Source organism: Mesoplodon mirus (genome assembly GCF_964341445.2).
Source record: "Mesoplodon mirus genome assembly, chromosome: 8".
Lineage (NCBI taxonomy): Eukaryota > Metazoa > Chordata > Mammalia > Artiodactyla > Ziphiidae > Mesoplodon > Mesoplodon mirus.
Genome location: NC_138984.1, coordinates 22381297 through 22402849, shown reverse-complemented (window position 1 = coordinate 22402849; position 21553 = coordinate 22381297). Strand labels below are relative to the sequence as shown.

Here is a 21553-nt window from a genome sequence, read left to right as displayed (position 1 = left end):
TTGTTGTTTATGCATTCTATATATAATAGTTTGCATCTGCTAACCCTAAACTCCCCCTCCATCCCTCCCCCACTCCCCTTCCCCTTGGCAACCACAAGTCTGTTCTCTGAGACAAATCCTTTTTTAGCAGATAAATTATTGTGCTTCACATGAGAAACGTAAATAGAACTTGTTTATAAGCAAATAAAATGATTTTTTAAATGCCACTTAGTTTGCTTTCTTTTCCATTTTCAAAGAATTGTGAGAAAATTGTGGAACTACCCTAACACAAATAACATAATACAGAATACAAACTTCATTTACTTGTTATACTAAACTTCTTTGAGGAAATTCTAGTTTGTGGAGCCTTTCATCAGGAACAAATCTACCATCAAGAAGGAAAAAACATTCCAAAGGCCATATGACATGATGTAAAACAAACACATTTCTAAATGGGGTAGAATCTTAGACAAACAGACAAAGGTAATAATTAAAAACTCAGTTTTTATTTCTCAACCCATCAGTCTAAGCATCCTATCAGTTTGGAAAAAAGTTTTAGTTTTATTTTTATTCAGGGAGTTTACTCTAAAATCATTCCATTGATTGGTCAAATTATTAAGAGATCAAACATATTCTTTCAAAAATATTTATCAACAAAATGACATTTTGTAGTATATACTAAATTCAATATTTCCACATCTTAATGTGGAAATATTGTTGGTATAACTATTACCAACAAAATTTAAAGTGTGGTTTGTTTCTTTTGTTTTTTTTAAAAAGGCAGGGCTTCCCTCATGGCACAGTGGTTAAGAATCTGTCTGCCAATGCAGGAGAGACGGGTTTGAGCCCTAGTCTGGGAAGATCCCACATGCCGCAGAGCAACTAAGCCCCTGCACCACAACTACTGAGCCTGCGCTCTAGAGCCTGCGAGCCACAACTACTGAGCCCGTGTGCCACAATTACTGAGGCTCGTGTGCCTAGAGCCCATGCTGTGCAACAAAACAAGCCACTGCAATGAGAAGCCCGAGCACCACAATGAAGAGTGGTCCCCGCTCGTCACAGCTAGAGAAAGCCTGCAAGCAGCAACGAAGACCTAATGCAGCCACAAATAAATAAATAAGACAAATAATTTTTTTTAAAAAAAGGCAAAATAAGAGAAGTGGAATCAATTTCTTAATAGGGTAGACTCCATTTAGGATAATAATGAAATAGATGGAAAATTTATGCTTGCAGAACAGAACACTATCTTTTTCCTAAACACTGTTTTTTAATGATGTCAATCAATGTTCAATTTAGAAATAAAGTTCCTTGTAATAACCTTTCCAAGAATTTCTAACTGCCACTCTGTCAAACAGAGCAAAACTTTGCATGTTTAATAAAGCAGTTCAGCATATTATAAACAGTTTTAAATTTTCTGTAACGTCATAGAGAAAAATATTGATTTTCAAACTTAATTATTATCTTTGCTATTAAATTCTCTTTGAAAACAAAGTGTTTTCTAGCAGAACAAATATACAACTTGCATGTCTGGGTAGACTCAAAAGTTCTAGAATAATATACTCACTTCCATACTGAGAATAATTCAAAGTTGGCTGAAGACTAACAAACATTCTTTGAATCTTAATTTCATCTAATGCACATATTTGTAAGCTACATGAAAACCAAAATTAATATATAAAATTCTCAATTTTTAATTCTAAAGTGGTATGTATTTCACAGAACATAGCAGGGTGTTTGTTTTAATTAATTGGCAGAAGTCAGTTGCATGACCCTCTTTAAATCACCCCTTTTGAAGATCCTTATGAGCGTAAATAAGTTTTTAAAAATGAACATGGAGGCAAAATTTTAGAAATGTGATTATTTAAAGTACTCCCATACATACCAGTAAATATAGGAATATCACATCCTTAAATTACTTACAATAATTGGTATAACGTTGTTTAAATATTGATCCTTTAAAGAAACCCTACCATAGTTTCCTCATGTTAAGAGACACTTGATACGTATTTTATTTAATTTAGCAACCATGATTTTGAGGGGAAACAGTTTATGATGCCATGAATGTACAGCACCAAGAGTCATCCCTAATGCAAACCATGGACTTTGGGTGATAAAGTGTCAATGTAGGTTCTCGATTGTAACAAATGTACCACTCTGGTGGGGATGTTGAATTAGGGGAAGTTGTGCATGTGTTGGGGAAGGGGGAACATAGGAAATCTCTGTACTTTCCTTTCAACCTTGCTGTGAATGTAAAACTGCTCTTAAAAAATAGTCTTTAAAAAAATTATGATGGTTAAATGTCCATCAAGATTAAGTTTTAGAAGGATAACACAAATGACCTTTACTGCCTACCGTTAAGCTTAATCTTGCTGCTATGTCCACAGGATGAGGAGAGTAAAGGAGAAGGGAGGGAAAAGAAACAGGAGCAGTGGTTTCTACTCAGTGATGGAGCAAAACAACAGAAGTTTTCTTTCTCAAATTTCAAGGGCTGGTTTGAAATCCTATGTTTTCAATTTCAGGCTTGTGCCATAGCTCACCTTTAAGGGAACTGCATTAAACAGTAATGGGATGTCTTGCATTTAGCACATTTTTGTCCAGAAAGAAAAGAAGCTGTCCATTATTTGTAAGGTCAATTAAATTCCAGCTATCACTCTATTCTGTTGTTGCTACATATGATTTGAAGACAAGAAATCTGAAAATTTTGACATTATTTAGATTTAAAATTTTGATAACCCTTTTGATATTGGTTAATTGGTAAAACTTTTTAAATTAACTGAGCAATGACTCACCACTGGGAAAACTTTACTCCCTCTCTTATTCAATATGATCAGACTGACAATAAAATAGTTAAGTAGAGAGCTATGATACAATGTCTATACTTTTAAAAACAGTTTGAAATAAGGCCCAAATGAATAATTTCCAGTAATGGTGACCCCGGAGAAGTTAAACATTTATGAGTTTGCAACTCAGCCCTTTTTTCTTTATTTATTTTGCTGAGATCTGTGCTTTCCTGGTTGTTTATTGACAAACCGAAAGCCTCTTATCTTCTGTTAGTTTGAACATCTCTACCGAGTCCTCTGTTGGAGGAACAAACAGGGCAAGGCTCAGAGACAACCTACTGGTAATCTGTTGTTCCATTATCCTTCCCACACTCTGAAAGCCCCAGAAACCAGGCAGGAACCATTGAGCAAACCAAACACACAGATAAGACCCAGACTGCGTACCGAGGCCAATCTCCTCTCCCCTAAATCTCCTCTATGCTCAATGCGCTCTACTGTTATCCTTTTTAAAGAGTAGGAACAAGGTCAACACATGAAACTCCAACACAGGAAGATTCCCTCCCATCTAGATTTCATCTCTGGCATGTCCACCTAAAGGCCTCCCGCAAGCTGCTATGTGAGCAGGCTTACTTTAAAAGAGAGAGAGAAAAAAGTTCTCTCCAATTCACTAAGAAGGAAATCACGAGCTTCCCTGGTGGTGCAGTGGTTGAGAGTCTGCCTGTGGATGCAGGGGACACGGGTTCGTGCCCCGGTCCAGGAAGATCTCACATGCCGTGGAGCAGCTGGGCCCGTGAGCCATGACTGCTGAGCCTGCGTGTCCGGAGCCTGTGCTCCGCAACGGGAGAGGCCACAACAGTGAGAGGCCCGCATACCACACACACACACACACACACACAAAAAGAAGGAAATCACTTTCAAGATTGCCACACCACACCAACAATAACCATAAATGCAGACATTAAGAGCATTTCTTTAGAAGTTTCTATCCTTTGGTCGCATCATTAAAGAAAAAAAAAACCTCAGTTATATACTTTCTGAACTTACAGTAATTCTGCAATCAGATATTTAAAAATTATTACACAAAAAAATTATTTAAAGTGATTCCTACACACAAATCCACCATGAAATACAATTTAATAGCCAGGTCAATCTGTGCTGAGAGCCCGTTAAAGCCAAATCATCTTCTGCAGCCCAGATAGCGTCTGAAGATTGGGGAGAGGAAGGATTTTTCAAAGTTCAGAAAGGGTATATCTGGGTGGTTGGTGTCTAGGCTCACAGATTGTTAGTTTGTTAGTGCTGGTAGCTACCATCTCCCCATTTTACAGATGAGGAAATAATGAATGAAGCTTGACTTGTATCTCCTTAGCAGCATGTACAGAGCTGGGACCCATGTCTTGGCAAACACTGTCTTTGGCCAAGTTGTTTCATATCTTGTTCTCTATGACAGTGAACCTCTTATCATGTTATAAAGGGACTTAGTTGACTGAATCTTGATTTCTGTCATAGGCAGATTCCAACATCCTGAAGATCTCTCTTTTTGTTTCTGAATGTAGGCCCCATGTCTTAAGTTAACAGAGATTCAGGAGGCTTTGACCTCAGTAATTGCTCAAATAACTGATGCCTAAAAATTAGAGTTTCATAATTCAACCCATCTTATTGTAATTAATCACTCAGTGAAAATTAAATTCAAAAACTTTTTCTAAAATGAATAACACCTCCAGCTAGGCATTATGTCCTGTGACCTGAAAAAAATCCAGCAAAAAACATTTTCGAGTATTTGAACTGCATGGGCAGAGAACTGACCAAGTTACTCAACTCTTGACCCAGGATACTTTGTTCCAGGCTCCAACTGATCAAACAGGTGAACATTTTGACAAAAAAGAGGGCCTGGATGAAATGCTAAGTGGACACATATCCTATGTTGTATTTCATGCAATTTCTCCATGCATCTTCTCTGTTAAGAACCATAACATAAAATCTTGACCTTTACTCCCAGCATCGCTCACTTCATGGTTTCTATTTTCATGTACAGATGAGAAATGAAATTAGCCCGTGTTTTAACCTAATGGAATGTTCTACAAAGTTAAGAAACAAGTTTACATACAGGCACATTTTCACAGCCTTCTACTCCTTCTACTTGATTGGGGAGAAGGGAAAACCATTTTAGTAAAAAAATCGGCTGATGATTAGACAGTGATATGAGAAAAGGATGGGAAAGGTAGGGGACACCAAGTTAGGCATCAGTGTTAACAAATACTGATGCTGCCCTGTTTTTATAACCCAGTGGACAGTTCTCAATTTGCGGTAATAGAGCTACTTACCTGGATAGGTCTGTATGGGCTGGCAGCCCCACTCCCCAATGCCACGGCCATAGCAGTAGCACTGGTACCTGACTCCATGCAAAAACTTCTCCCATGATTCTCCAATTTGATAAAAGGTACGGGATTCTGAATCCTGGCACTGATCTAAAATATATACAAGTAAAAGATAAGCAGCCTTGAAGACTTAAAGCTACAAATTTAAATTTGGTGTGCTAGAGCACACATTCTTAGTTTTAATGAAAACTTGCAACTGTCCTTACAAATATATGTGGTTAAAAAATATTTTGATCATATCTTTTACCTTACTAGACAGTTAATGGTCAAAAAGTACCAATTGGGAGGAGTAATTAGCTTTCTAAAAGAATATCATTTCTAAATAAAAATGTTAAGATTTAGATTTCAGTATATATTGACATTCTGAATATTAATTTGAGGAAAATAAATTAGATATTATATTTTATCCATTTTAATGCAAATGATTTACCATTTGAATAGCAAGGATAAAATATCACTTTATACATTTCTTCAAAAGGTGGAGGACTTAATTTTATATATAAATGAATTGAACTAAATTTCAACTAATGAACACTTACTGAGCAGCTTCTAAGAAACCCTCTCAGGCCTCTCTCTGCTTTGGCAATCTCAGGTCAAACAAACTCATCTGATCAGTTTGTTTTCTGGGTGAGCAACATGTCTCTTTGAGTAAAGGAATATTAATGGATTACATTAAAGCTGGTAACAGCTCTTTTAAGGCTTAACCTTCACTACTTGCTTAGGTCTATTAAAAAGGGCAGCCAAGAAAAATAAAGTATTTGGAAGGAGGTATTTAGTGGCATAATCATTTGTCCACATTACTGCACCGTCCAGCAAAGGAAAGTTCTCTTTCACAACAATAGTTATCTTCATGATTCAGAACCCCCCAAAAATTTGTTTCAATTAAAATAAACCTTCAGGTGTTACCAAATTCAGCAAAAATAAATGACTACCACTATCAAGATTATATATTGGTCCATGATTAGAGAAGAGACTTTGCCAAGCCCTCTGCAGGCCATGATCAAAGTCTACAGCCAGCTTCAATCAAGTAATATCAAATAACTCTCTTTACCTGAAACTTGCTAGCTATACTCAGTGTCCAAATCCAGCTAGAGACACGAGGCTACTTACCAATGGGATCGCACTTCCACCGGCCCCTGCCCTGACCGAAGCAGGTACAATTCAGCATGTGTCCCTCTTCGTGACGTTTGTGGAATGTGTCATTCACATTGTATGTGATGTCGTCGACGATGCACTGATCTGTTTAGAAACAGTGGGATGGGTGGAGAATTTTTAAGTTTCACTGATGAAATGAAAGAAGCTATGCTTTGCGAAGCATACACTTCCTTCCACGTAATTATCAACACCTCCCACTAAAGTAACTCTTCTATTGGCATAGAATAAACATTTTTTCAAAGCTTAGTCAGTACTACAATTTTTGCAAAAAAAAAAATTTCTTTTCTTATAGACTTGTAAAGATTAGAAATCAAAGTATACACAACAAATTTTAACTTCCGGAAAAGTTCTTGCTGGGTTGATAATGACCTTTAGATCTCTGCTTGTTGCAATAAATAGAAGGGATGCCTAGCATGATGTGATGGTCTCATCTCTGGATTAGCAGGGGTGGGGAGATATTTGGGATTTGGGAAATAAAATACCATAAAAGGCATCTGGAAAGTTAAAAAAAAACTAGGCCAAGTCTGTTGCTAACTCACTGAGATCCTGAGAAAATTACTTCCTTCTTTGGGACTCAGCTCCTTCCTCTGTAAAATGAAGAGTTGGTCTGTATGTCTTTCTAGTGTCCTTTTCAGCTCTGCAACATCATATGTAATTATTTTAGTCCTGGATTGTGTCACCCATTGGGCACCATAAAAGGAGAACAGTTTCAGGCCACTGTCAACACAGAGGCTACATGGACTATTTATTAGCTCAGAGTTCTACCTAAATCCTTCTTTTCAAATCAAAGAAATAGAAAAACTAAAATAAAAGGTTTTAATAATTCAACACCCTTATATGCTATACCTGGGTCCAAAGGGGACAAAAACCAAGTGAACAAAAGAAATTGGTCTCTATGTCTTTGTTTCCTTAAATTTGGATCCAAACACAAATAAGCTGGCAGAGGGGTGGCAAGCTTGGGGTCTTGGCCCCCATCTGTGCCCCTACCTGGATGCGTCATACTGACCCAGGAAAGGCCCCTTTAGACTCTACGGTCCATGACCCCAGAGAGATAGGCCAAGGCCTTCTCAAGCTCCCAGCTGAGAGCTGGTGAATGGTGACCCCCTCCTTGGAGCCCACATAGCTGGGAACGGGCCTAGAGGTGACTAATAAAGTATTAGGGACAGATGTTAAAAAAAAAAAAAAAAGAATAGCATGGTCTCTTTTCTTTACAAAAATTAGCCCGTCCTTTCTAGATAAGAATCCAACAGCACACCTACAAGCTAAAAGGATCAAGTGATTGTGTTCTAGCCTTTGAAGTCATACTTTTGGCTCAGTCTAAGTACTTACATCCTTGGAATGTTTCAGAATCTTAGAGTTGCTCAGCCAGATTTTCTTAAGTGGCTGTCTAACATGCAAAATGTATCCAGCACAGTAGACTAATGGAGTGGCATTGCATATTTCTCCTCCTGCTTTTGGTAAAGTACAAGTTTTCATGTAAAAGTCTGCCTCTCTGTATTCTTTGTCCTCTCAGCTATTTTCATTCACAAGCGAGCATACCTCGGAGCTGGGAGTAGGCAACACATGTCCATTCTCCACGACCATTCCCAACACACGTGCATCTCATCATGTGGCCCATATCATGCTGTTTGTCCCACTGGTCTCCAATGCGATACATGATCCCTTCATTGGTTGTACAGATTTCCTCGTGGGCTGTTTGGAAACAGATGAGAAACGTGTTACTGGATAAATGATCACAGGACTAAAATGTATGCAATATTATCAGTCCGCTTTGGTGATCTGAAGAGCTCTCACTTGGAAAGAAGTCTTGTGTGCCTCAAAAAAAATCAGCACTGCTCTGTGGGTGTGTAGAGTTTTGAGTAACAAAGAGAGAAAACATAGTCCAAAGATGAGGTTTGTTGTACGGAAAAATTACAGAATGGTTAGGAGATGTAAACCATAATAATGCCTACCCACTCAAAGGATTTGCAGTGTTCTAGAAGCCTGGATTTGACTACTGTCCCATAACTTTTTCTAGCCTCAGTTTATTCTAGATCAAAGGGAAACAATGTGTATGGGTATAGAATTGTAAGTTAACGTGTGCTTTCCTTCTAAATCCAACATTCTCTTTTGCTGAAATGAGAGGAATAAAAGTTAGCGTAAGTAGTTTTCTTCTGATGTTTCATTGCCTCATATTCACCCTTGACAGTGCATGGGTTCTTGTTTCTATAATCAGAAAAATCAAAGGTAGTCTAGCGACTCTTGAAATTTGAAAACAAATAAAGGGTATTCATTCCCCCTTCTCCATTCACACAAGCTAGAGCCCCCCTTAAAAAAAAAGATCCCTACTAGTCAGAAACACAGATTTTGAGTCATTTTGGTATTTAATAAGTAATAGAGCTTATTCCAAAATGGCATGTAAATATTGAAGGTCTGTGACTAGAGCAGTCACTTAAATGTTTTAAGCTACTCAGTTGTGTGCTTTTTACAAAAGACAAACCTCTGAAAACATGTATATTTCCAGACTTTGAAAAAGTATTTTTATCATATTTACATATTTTGGGACATTAAATTATATGAATGGGATTTTTAAATCATATAACTAATTCTATAATTCCTATATATTTGATTGAACATATATCACAAAGTTTTCTGCTGTCTCAAAATTGTCTTAATGGGTGAAATAGGAGTAAACTGGACATTATTCTTCTGTCTTATTCCACAAATGATTGTCTACAAGGGCTTCATCTTACCAGCCATGGGGCAGAATCCAAACTTCTGGTCAGCGTCATAGTTCCGTGTGGTTCCACACCATTTCATGTTGTCCCTCCTGCCCTCGGATGTACAGTCGGTGTAGTTTTGGTTGTTGTACAGGAAGGGAAAGTGGCACAAGGCACCATTGGAATTTCCACCTCGAGTTTGAACCAAAACTGTCCAGAAGAACACGCAAATAGGAAGAAGAAGATTACAACTAAGCTTTCCAATGTACAGCGGGGAATTACTACAGAAAGGCTCTGAGAGAGCCAGGTTTCTGCAACTAATTCACAGAGAGTCTGTCTCAGAATAAAAGATGTCTGACAAGATAGTTCTAAGCCTCCTTAGTGTAGGAGGCTTATGACTATATTATTCACCTTCACCTTTCAAACAGATTTAAATCCAATTTTCACTCTCATTTTCCAAGACAAAAAAAGAAAAAAGATTAAATGGTCACTTTGACCATTGACATAGTTTTAACCAAAAGAAAAGCAAAAGCACTCAGGCCTGCCTCCTGTATATTCTTCAGCCCTGTGGGAGTGTCTACTGATTTTACCATACAAATATCTTTAATCACATGACAATCCCAGTGTGTCAAAAATAAATGCACTGGAGGGCTTTTCCCTTGATGTCATTTCTCAAGATTACTGGGAAACTTGGAAGGATCTTTAGCTGAGAAGTTAGTTCCATGTCTCTTGGGTCCAGACTGCACAAAAGTGATACTTCTCAAGTGTAGCCTCAAAATAAATGGCTAGCTTGCTGGCCAATAAAAATAGGGTATGAGAAATGGGGTTTTCTCATTGTTTTGTTTTTCCCTCGGGACACTCACCAGTATGGTCTGTACAGAAAGAATATTTCTGGTCTTGTTCATAATTGGAAGTTGTGCTGCACCAGAGATGTCCATCCTGTCGCCCTTCTGTGGTGCAGGAGTAGAAAGTTCTGCCGTTGTAGGTGAATGGTAGGACGCAAGGCTCCCCATTTGAATTGCCACCATAAGTCTGGGTTATAGCTACAAGCATAACCAAAAGGGTCTCAGTAAATACAGCAGCATTTATCTCCCACCAGTAGCTCCTTATTTATACTTAACTGAGACTGAGCATGTGTCCTCAAAGGAAAAAAAAAAACAAAACTGAGTATGACCAGCTGTAAGTATTAACCAGATCATAATATTGTCAAAATGCCTTATTCATGAAGCCACGTTTTTTGTGGGTAGAGCAACACCTGAGTTCTCCTTCTGACATCCTTTGTTACCAACTCTGCTACCATGCCTCAGTTTCCCATTTGCAAAGCTATATTACTACAGGTTTACTTAAAGATGCTGCTCAAGGGATACTGGAGGTGTATATACAACTCTGTTGGTGCTATAAGAATTAATACATGAGGCTGTGCTAGGGGAAAAGTCGTGTGCCAATTATTATTGCTATAATTACTACCACTTTTAGAGCGCGGAAGAGATGCATTAGGTTGTTGAAAGAAGTTTACATCACAGAGTTTCAGAACTTTGAGATTTAGAGTACCAAATAGGGATGGATTAGCTATTCAGAAAGTAACCTCTTGTAACAACGTTTTAGAAAAACAGAGACAGTACATAGCAGTTTAGTACTCACTACAGGAAAGAAAATACATAGATTAAAAAGACTGGAAGAAAATATATCAAATGCCAAACCCTGGTTGTTATCACAGGGTGGTAAGATCACAAGCTTTTCTTGTTTGTTTTATTGTTTTCCATTTTTTGGTAAATGAATGTATTGCCTTTCAAAATCTAAATAATAAAAACGTTATCAGTACTCTGTTTTAAAAATATGACGCAGACCTGTCTCTTGGCAGCTGACTCCATTGCCCAGGCAAGTGCAAAGCATTTGCTTATTTCCTTGCGTCTTCAGCCACTGCATGCCCACGGAGTAAACCACACCGCTGTCTGTGACACAGTGACCGTATGGAGCCGGCTGGGGGTGAGGCTGTGGCTGGTAAATGGCCGTTCGGACGTCTGTGAAGGAGCCAGACCCTAAGGGCACAAGAAAGGCAAGGCACAGAGCTGGTTTAGAGAAAACTACTTTCTGCAGTAGCTTTCTCGGATCTTCAAGGTCCCCTACAGATGACTCTGCAATCTGGGTTGTTACTGAGCTGGGACTGGAAAGGAATGCCCGTCCCTTTCTGCATTCGCTTTTGCACTCAGCCTAGGAAATAATCCACAAGAGTTTACCCAGGGGTTTCCATCTTCTAGCTTATCTGGAGCTACCGAGAGTATACTTCTAAATCACCAAATTTATTCTGCCACTCAACAGAGCAGATACCTTCAACAACTCCTTACTCACTCCAGCGAGCTCAGAGTCCGCGCCTTCACAATCCTCCACACCTCACCTGCTTTCAGCTCGCTTCCGACCACTTCTGTCCTTGCTCTACCTCTTGCCTCACTGAGCTGCTCATCGTTCCCTTCTGTACCCTGTGCTGTCCTCATGCTTTTCCCTTGGCCTGGAATGGTCTGTCTCACCCTTCCTCTCTTAGCATCTCCCATTTGCCCAATCTATCTGGGCCTCTCTCTTCCTGATACTGTTTTGAGAAGCCCCTGCCCCTCTGCAGCAGACCTATTGCCATTTGTGTAACTCTGAGCTCCTCCGAGGATGCCCCGGGGCCGCTATATTGGAGTCTCTATTCACTGCCCCTCCTTCCACCGTGTGTTTCTCCCCAGGATTAGCTGGGAATTCTGTTGTGGTGTTTTCTAAAACCAATCAATTCTCTTAATACTGCTTTCCTTTCAGAGTAAGACAACAGCATATGTTGATCTTTTCTTTAAACTTATAGAAATTTGTTCTCCCGAGGGCAAGGCCCAAGGAAGAGTGGAATCAGAACTGAAGCTAGAATGACTGATAGACTGAATTTAGCATCTCCGTAAGCTAAACACTAGAACCCAAATACTTCACAGACCACAGTCCCAAAGTCACACATGTTGGGGGAACATGGCATCCGTATTCATACACCCGACCTGGCAGAGTCACAGTGCAAAGGAGCATTAAGATCCTGTAGAAGGTTCCATCTGGTTTAACCCTATGTTGCTCAAACATTTTTGAACAATGGAGCCATTTCAGTATAATATTAGTAATATTAATAAAAATAGATAACAATTATTGAATGCTTACCGCATTTAACCCCAACTACCCTTTGAATTTAAACTACTTCAGTAGACTGAGATTTGTAATTGTTTCTTTTTTTGGTTAGCAGCAATCTTACTGAAAATAATCAAAGAACTCAAAGATATTATCAAATCTAATCTTGTTCACCTTCATAAGTGCTCACAGCAAGATGAAAACTCATCAAAAGGAAAAAAATCCAAACAAGTAATTAATAGTTTTAGCTAGATGACCAATTGATAAAAGACTAAACAACAGTGCCGGCACACTGTGTAGTGAAAACTTGATCAAAACAGAGCAAGAATAATAAAGAAGTACACACTCATGATTGCCCTATTTCTTTCTTTAGATTCTTACAAAACAAGCTACAACGCAAAGATCTTGTTCTTGTACTAGAAATAATTTAAACTTCTTTTATTTAAAAAATGCTTAGATATTGTGTCATTCCTTCCCATCTCTAGGCCCCTCTGATTTTCTCAAATTGTGAATGCTAATACATGGAAAAAATGATTGTGCATTATTTTATGGAATGCAACAAAGTTTGCTGGAGCAGGGAAACCACACATCAAGGATAGTGTCTGCTACAAAAAGAAGCAGAATGTCAGGACAAGGAGATATATTCCATTGTGAAAAAGAACAAATGTACTTTACCCTTTTCCTAGCAGAAGAATCAAGTGATCATGTAACTCATCAAAAATCCCGCATTTCCATTAAAATGCACTTTAGATATTCAAAATACACATAAATGTGTATGTATATGTGTGTATCCATATGCATATACATCTGTAGATCTAAATATATTTATCTATCTATACCTTTATGTATACATCATGTAGGTTAGCATTTTCTTAGACATCAGTTTTACCTCTTGGGGCTAAAACTGATTTTTTCCCCCTAAGATCCATTTTCTTTTCATTTTTATTTAAGTTTAAAACTTGATATTAAACAAACTTTTAACAACTAACAGTCTGCAAGTGAACTCAGCTTACTAGCCAAAACACTGCAAATCATCCTTCAATGGCATGTCAAGGGAATGATGGATTTGCAGAAATGCTTTATGCAAGGCGCCCCCATTTGGGTCCCACTGGCCCTGAGACTCACCGGCAGACGTGGTCTGCAGGGTTGTGTGCCGCTCACACTTCCACTCGCCACGGCCGTTGCCAGTGCAGATGCACTGGAGCAGGTTCCCCCGATTGTCCTTCTTGCGCCAGGTATCCCCAATTCTATAGGATGCCCTAGTGTCCTGATCGTTGCATCTGTCTGTGTCAGAAAGGAAGCATTGAAACATGTAAATCAGGTCAAGCTTGGCAAGTGCTCAGTGCAAACCTAAAATAAGAATAGAGTTGTTTTTAATAACGACCTACTGTATAGCACAGGGAACTCTATTCAATATTCTGTAATAACCTATATGGGGAAAGAATCTGAAAAAGAGTGGATATATGTATATGTATGTTACTTTGCTGTATACCTAAAAAGTAACACAACATTGTATAAGTCAACTGTACTCTAATAAAAATTAAAAAAAAAAAGAGTTGTTTCAAGCTTGGTGAGCTGTTTTTGGATGATACGTTTATATTCAGCTGTGGTGCCACGGGTGTTAACTTCTGAAAGATGGGATTGCATTTGAAACAGTGTGAAGGGAGCTGTATGATTTAGTCTAGTTCCACTTCTCTGTCTGCCAAAACAATTTTTTTTCATTCATTAAATCTTCATTCATTCATTCAACTCATTAAATTTGGTAAAAATCAAATCTTTCATTCATTACATTGTTTTCACATTGTTCATTTGACCAAATTCATCCTCTGACTTTCTATTCTCCCCTCTCTTTCCTTCTCAGGCTCTCCGGGCTTTCTCATAGTCATTATTGTATACAGCCTGCCTTTCCATAGGGGACTCTCTTTAGAAAACTAGGAACAATAGGGAGGCAAGTAGGTCTCAAAGGGTCTCCCCCAACTGCCCCAAAGGAGCAATTAAAAGATAGCAGCATCTCTTTCTTCATTTGTTATGTAAAACAATTCAGGGGACTACCAACTTCTACCAACTAAAATATTCTCTCCACTGGTTCCACCCCACCTCCACAAACACACATTTAACATCACTAACAAAATGGCCTCTTTTGAATTGCTCGGTGTTAACTCTCTGATGGAAGAGTGGGATTATTAATATAAAATGATAATTTGTAACTAAATTACTATTCGTCTATGTGTTCAATTATCTGGCAAATAGATTGTTTCAATTATAATCCAGCTTTGCCCATATGCTACAGTGTGAGTAGAGACGATTTGATTTGTTTGTGAATCAGAAAATCATTGCACTGGGTTAGAGAAAAAATAATTAGTTAATGTAAGTTCACACAAACACACACCCACATTGATCTCCCACCACAGCAGAAGTCTGAATAAAGATATCATTGCTGGTTACACTTTTCCCCAAATCCCCAGCTAAAAGTGTTGTCTTCCCCTGAGGGGCTTCCCTGGTGGCACAGTGGTTGAGTCCACCTGCCGATGCAGGGGACACGGGTTCATGCCCCAGTGAAGGAAGATCCCACATGCCGCGGAGCGGATATGCCTGTGAGCCATGGCCGCTGAGCCTGTGCGTCTGGAGCCTGTGCTCTGCAGTGGGAGAGGCCACAACAGTGAGAGGCCCGTGTACCGCAAAAAAAAAACAGAAAAAAAAGTGTTGTCTTCCCCTGAACTTCCATTGCACTATTTCAGTATTTGTCTTGAAGTCCTTAATATTGTGCTTTGTAGAATGTGAATATGTATAAGCCTTTCTCATCACCCTGACCTATTTACTAAGTGCTCTTTGAAAGCTGGGTTAATGTCCAATTCATTTTTGCATCCCTATACCATCTTGTATAAAGTAGGGGCTTATACAATTTCATGGAATAAATGACTTTTCTTTGAGAAACTTTTCCCAACTTGCTATTAGAAGAGTTTTAAATAATAGACAAGAACTTAAATCAAACATCTAATTTGTCTTAAGCTAAAACATTGCCTCCAAGGTCTTAGAATTCTGAGAATCATAATAAAATTTTAAATGCAAAAGATTTAATGAACTGGAAGGTTCTGGGAATGATTTGGTTAGATTGTTATCACTTTTCAGGACAGACTATTTTTTGCTTGCAAAGGATTCAAATTTGGATGATGAACATGCTAAGATGGTTAGGTACTTTAAGCTAGATAAATAAAATATGTTCAAAATTGTTTAGATTTGATTTTAAATTTATTTATAACATCAATAGTTAATGGCTGTTTTGCTTCAGCAAACTCTATAATCACTATTGGTTTGAAATTTCAAAAAAGGAGCCTTGAACCCCTAAGGCAACAAGTAAGGCCCCAGGGCAATCTTAGACAGAGCAGCAGAGATTCCAGAGGGTAGCTTCTTCAAAGCACTAGTAAACCTAAAGAGACACCGTCCTTAACCCTAGAATAAACACATAATTTTAACCTATGGGGTAAGTACTTTTTATTTTCATCAATTTTGTCAATGAATATGCCTTATTTAAATTTCAAACATAGAAGGAAACCCAAAACTTTAGAGCTTTAGCTCCTTTCTATGTCAAGAGCACCCACATGCCCAAAGATGCATTTGCATGTTATTTTAACGATTTCTTTGTTACTTAGAAAATATCTCAGTGATACTTTAGATGAAACATTTGCAACTAATCTTCAGGTCCACAACACATTTGCCATTTAAATGCATATTAAGGTTTTTTCTCAGTAGCTGATAACCTAAGACCTTATTGAACTAAGTTTTTTTTCTTTTTTAAACTTAGTCTTCTTTGAAGAAGCAAAATAAGTTGCTTATGGAATTTTTCTTGACATCCACATTGGTGGAATGGATGTGTTCTAAGTGACATCACATGACAATTCTCTCTAGGAATCCAGAACACAATGCCTGGTCTCATCTTTGACATAAAGGTCTAAAACATACTTCTGGAGGTACAGGTGATGCGTCCACTGCCTTCTCCCAGACAAGTACAATCCACCATCATCCAGCCTTGATAAGGCTTTTCCCAGGTCTCCCCGACAACATAGGAAGTCCCAGCAGCGTGATCAAAACATTTCTCAGCTGTAGGGAAATTTGAAAGAAAAACAGAAAAAAAAAGGAGTTATTTTGAATTGTGCAGTTTCCCTATAATTTAAATTGTACTGTGTAAGCAAAAATCCAGCCACATTTTTTTAAGTGGTACTCTGTTCAAAAAGAAAGGCACGCCCTGTAACTAAGCACATAGTGTAACCAAAGCGAAAGAAAGCTCGAGCCAAGTTGTCAGGCAGAAATTCTGTTCTCCTAATAAGTACATGGACTGTATATTTTCCGCTAGTACCATTATTCACACCAGTATTTTGAGTGAAAAAGATCTATGTACGTATCCAGAGGGAGAGTAATATGCAAAATTCCAATCTTAATTATGAAAGACCAATTATTAATGCCTAAATAAAATGACAAGAAAGCTATTTAAAATTTGGATTGCTGTAAAAACAGAGACAACGCAAAGAAAAATAAAAGCCTCTGAATTAGAGAACAATCAGAATAAAATTTATAGTAAAAAACTTTTAGATTTGTATCAATAGAATTCAGCTGAAGATTGACACCAAAAGAAACTCAGCAATTTTTATTTTGACAAAAAATGACCAAGGGGATGACAGAGCACACACCATATCGTGTTTTTGTCCAGTGCGTTCCAATAAAGAAATATGTCAAAAGGGTCATTTTTTTTTCTTTTAAATAACTGAAATCAGATCTTAGAGATCTGATTTCAGTTATTTAAAAGAAAAAAAACTGAAATAAAAAAAAAACTGAAATCTGAAATCAGATCTTAGAGAAAACAAATGACTTCTTCCTAAATCTTTCAACTTTATCTTGTGTTTTTGAAACAAAATTAAGACTTCTACACGTGGTTGGTATTTTTGATCTGATTCTTTTAAGAAGACTACGGATTAATAACATTTCATTATTTGAAATAGAATTCTCAGTTTGTTATCTTTTTTATTGGAATTCATATATCTTGTCCAAGTAGATTTTGGCTCAACCCAATATTTTAACTGTGCCTCCCCACCCTTCATTCATCCCCAGGAGTCACAGACCTATGGGTTTGCAGGTCCATTCTCCTTTCCCGTTACCGAGACACACACACTCCAACATGTAACCACCAGTCTCGTGTGGTCTCCTCCAGGTGTCTCCAATCTTGTAGGACTGACCCCCTTCATGGCAGCGGTCTGTTCAAGATAAAAAGCCAATGTTAGAGAGAGTGGTATAGAAAATATTTTTAAGAACAAAAAGTCTCATGTTCCAACCAGGATAGGCACTTAGGTTAGCCAAAGTAAGAGAACAGCTTTCCCATCAGAGACAGGGGAAAAGTTAACAGGTCTGGTCACTTTGGGTCATTCAATTAAATGTCTTGTTTAAGCACAATGGGAAACCACAGAGAAAATTTGAATGGCAAAGAAAGGAGACATAAATCCTGGTTCCCCAGAGAGATCACAGGAAATTGGGTTCTAAAGCAGAAAAGAAAGGTTGCCAGGCATGGTTTCTACACATACACAGCGGGTTGAACCTGAGACTAATTCAATGAAAAAAGCCACATCAGGCCTAGCATTCCATCTTTCAGGATGTGGAGAGTCTGTATTTCACCCTAGAAATGTCATTTTGATGGAAAGAAATAGATGTATATATAGCAAGTGTGGAAATCTGGGTACTTTTCTAGGCTATTAAACACAAGGGCACATGCAAAGGTTAAACTGTCCACTAGACTGTAAACGCAATGGGACACTGACTCTTAAGATTTACCAGTACACTTAGATAGAGCCTAACATTAAATATGGGAAAGGCTGATTGGGCTTATTCACAGGAGACTGATTTGTCTTTTGGACAGAGCCATCAAGTGACTTTATACAATGATGGATTAAAAAAAACTAAATGCTATGTTAATAGAATCTATTGGTAACACAATGAATCATACTGGAAAGTTTGACTTAGCTGAACTAGAATTGCTGAGAGTCAGTCCAGATCCCAGAGTGCGTGGAAACACTATCAGGCTAATCATTCCATATTATTCCTGGGAATAGAGAGATCTGCTTCCCGGGAATAAACTATTGCTTACAAAGAAACCAGACTCTTTCTGTGAGATCCAAGAGGTCTGGGCATTGCAAACAAGAAGAGCAGACCACACAATGGTTAATTCACTCTTCGTGACCATCTTCCCAATCACTGCAGATCACCACATGGGTAGTCTGGCTTGAAGACGCCCAGATAACGTAAAACGGGCAACTCCTCTAAGAATGGAATGGAACCCAAGAAATCCACATGGTTATGTTATGTACATACACGTGTACACACACACACACACTCATAAATGCACACAGACTAAACACTGACTCCACCTATGCTCAGAGCCATCTTCCAGAAGCACAGGAACCAGTCAGGTGGCCACAGAAGACTTCCTGGTCACCTGGGGTAATCCCCAAATTAGGAATATCCAGTCATGGATAACAGAAAGTGACAGTGATGGTAATGGAAAAATTCATATCGTGCTATTTTAGCATCACTTGACAGAAGGCCATTCTTACTTGCAATGGTGCAGCTTATTCTCCCTCGCCCAGCCCCAATGCAGGTGCAGTCCCAGATCATGGAGTCTTTAGGGCGCTCGTAAGTGTCACCCACCCGGTAAGTGTTCCCGGTGTACTTGTCAAAGCAAGTCTCTTCAGCTGAGGAGAGAAGGACAGTCCACATGAGCCTTACATATGTAAAAGCTTTTCTCTTTCACTACTCCCATCCAAAGGAAAACTCAACTTTTTCATTCTATGAGTGGCAATGGTCAAACGGAAAGTTTTAAAAAAATTGACGTGGGAGATCTCGATTTTACCCTAGGCTCTAACAAAGCCTCAGTTCTCAATCTTTGACAAGTTCTCTAATTTTCTGGAAATGAATAGCCATTGGAAAGGATTCTCAGGCCCTTAGGAAAAAGCCGTAACGCACGACCTTAGGACCGGCTAGATTGTGAAGGAAGGGCTTTGGATTCACCTCTCTGGCTCAGAAAGTCAAACCAAGGTCCACATAAAAATAAACAATCTGAAGAGCCCCTCCCCCAGCCCCTCCCCAGCCACTGTCAGTTATTAATCCTACTATTCCATTTTAGCCTCATCAGTGCTTCTCTGTAGGAGTTGCCATAATTTACAAAAACTATATCAAGGGTCATAAAGGAAGGAGAACTTTGAAGTGGTTAGTGATTTTATGTTGAACTGCAGGGGACAAATCACTTTCCAATGTACTGCCCAAAGTGTTTTCTGTCCCATAATTTTACAGTTTAAGATTTGAAATTACTTTCTAATAAATTAAAATGTTATAATCATTTTTTTTGAGGAAGGAGGAACACACAACATTTTTCATTTTTTTCTTTTTTCATCAAAGGCTTTGGGAAAGTAAAACCCCAAAAAAAGACTCTGGGAACTACTTTGAGATACATTTGTTCTTTTGTTTTAAAGGCAAAAAGAACATGTGAAAAGCAAATATAAGCAGTTATTAAACATTTTTCAAGAGGAAATGACAAATAATTCCATTGGGGAAATGGTGAATGTAATTTTATTACTAATGCTAACTTTAATGAACAGGCACTACTTCTCCATCTATGAGAAGATATTAAGTACAAGACAGGCTCCCCCCCACTTACGTTCAGGCTTGCTCTCGCAGTTAAAGCCCCGGCTCCCTCCATAACAGGTACAGACCAAGGCACTGCCCAGGTAGGTGCGCTCCCATTGTTGGTTTATCTGATAGTGTTTCCCATTGTCATAACAACCAGCTATAAAGAATTAAAGGAAAAAGTCACTAAATTTGCATCCTTCTTTTTTCCAAATGATGGAATTTTCTTGCACAACTAAACTGATGAGCCTAAGCAACAAATGTAGGGGAAAACGTTAACCATCAGAGCACCAGGAGAATTAAAAGCGACTAGATATCTAAAGAGTTAACCGCAAATTTGCACACGTAGATATGTGGTTATTCCTTTTGTTTTTCTTTTGACTTAGTTAAACGTTATACAATGATGTCACTTCCATCTGGCCAGGGGTCTGCATCAAAGGCGTGGAAACATTTTGAAAAGCAGATAACTGGGAACTACATTTTAAAACGTGCAAGGAATTTCAGTGCTCTTTGGAGGTAATAAGTCAAGAAGGGCAACGTTCAGCAGTTTCCTTTAGCCAAGGAAAAGGGAGGGTGTGTCTGAAAAACTGGAAGAGAATTTCTGATCTCTCTTCTTGGAGAAGCATCCTGAGGGCCTCAGGATGCAATCTGAACCAATAACATCTCATTCAAAGTAGGAGAAACACAGTTATTTAGCTACCGTCTCCTCACCCCTGTTTTGAAAACGTTTAACTCCACAGTAATCCCACATGGAAAGTTTAAAGGCATACATCATTTTCTCTTTAAAGGCAAGTTTTGATGAATTCATAGGAGTTAGACCTGAGTTGGTAAGAGCACTGCGGGACCTCGCAGAGCCCCTGTCCTCCAAGGCATTATCTTATCCTAGGCCCTCAGAACCAGACTGCTCAAAGCAAGTCTTTTGGTTCCCCAGCCGGTTTCTCTCATTAAGGAGTGCACACTCTCCACACACACGCGCGCGCACAACTTCAGCCACAACTTCGGTTGGCTTTACGGGTCCCAGCCCTGCAACAGCCTGTTTCAGCCGGCGGTCGGTACTCACGCTTGCTTTGGCTGACAGTCAACGGGGACTGGGGTTGAACGATCTGCTGAGCCTGCCTCTTGCTCTTCGAGGCTCCGGTGGAGGGCACCGCTGTCCCCAGGGACAGGACGGTCAGCAGCAGCAGCAGCAGCAGCAGCAGCAGCCGGGGCCCCGGACCCCCGAGCATCTTCAGACGGTGAGGCAACTTGCCACCAAGTTTGGTTCCCTTCGCAACCTGCGGGCGGAGTCCCTTTCAGTGCCGCCAAGAAGGTAAGGGCTGGAGGATGGGGAAAGGAAAGGGTAGAGGTACACAGGGGAAGGAGAGGACGAAAGAAGTTGTGGCTGCAGATCCCCTCTCCCCTGCTCGCGCCTAGGGCTGTCTCTCTTCCCCTGCAAAGCGCAGCCGGCGCGGGCGGCCGAGCCCCGAGGGCCGGGGTTTATATGGGACTGTCCCTTCCCGCCCCCCGCGAGGCCCTGGGCGCTGGGGAGGAGGGACCGGCTGGACTCCCCCCACCCTCCTCTCGCCGCCGCCGCCGCCGACCGCGCGCGGATTGGCCCGGGCTCCGGGTGACGTCAGGGGGGCTGTGGGTTCTCCTCGAACAAAAGAGATGCTGATCGCCCGCCAGGATTGGGCAAGAGAACTTTTTTCTGTTTCCTTTGCGGTCATCAAACTTTTGGGGAGCAAAGGGGGAGGGATTGGGAAGCGGCTAGAAAGGGGTTGAC

The 21553-nt window shown here is 39.5% G+C and overlaps 1 protein-coding gene across 7 annotated transcripts in view; it reads right to left on the bottom strand.

The window, feature by feature from the left end:
• The window catches only part of FN1 (fibronectin 1), a 69683-nt gene extending 48397 nt beyond the window's left edge, over positions 1-21286 (bottom strand). For 5 of the 7 annotated variants that reach the window (XM_082630171.1, XM_082630172.1, XM_082630175.1 and 2 more), the window contains exons 1-12: positions 20852-21286; positions 19823-19951; positions 18723-18860; positions 17241-17372; positions 16087-16224; positions 13252-13410; positions 10836-11027; positions 9852-10031; positions 9022-9198; positions 7829-7981; positions 6245-6373; positions 5081-5224 (exon numbers count right to left, since the gene is read on the bottom strand). In XM_082630171.1, the coding sequence (XP_082486297.1) occupies positions 5081-5224; positions 6245-6373; positions 7829-7981; positions 9022-9198; positions 9852-10031; positions 10836-11027; positions 13252-13410; positions 16087-16224; positions 17241-17372; positions 18723-18860; positions 19823-19951; positions 20852-21017 (1837 nt within the window). In that variant the 5' untranslated portion in view covers positions 21018-21286. The remainder of the gene's footprint in view (positions 1-5080; positions 5225-6244; positions 6374-7828; positions 7982-9021; positions 9199-9851; positions 10032-10835; positions 11028-13251; positions 13411-16086; positions 16225-17240; positions 17373-18722; positions 18861-19822; positions 19952-20851) is intronic. The other 2 variants (XM_082630174.1, XM_082630177.1) reach the window with 1 other exon arrangement.
• Between the last annotated feature and the right edge of the window lie 267 nt (positions 21287-21553).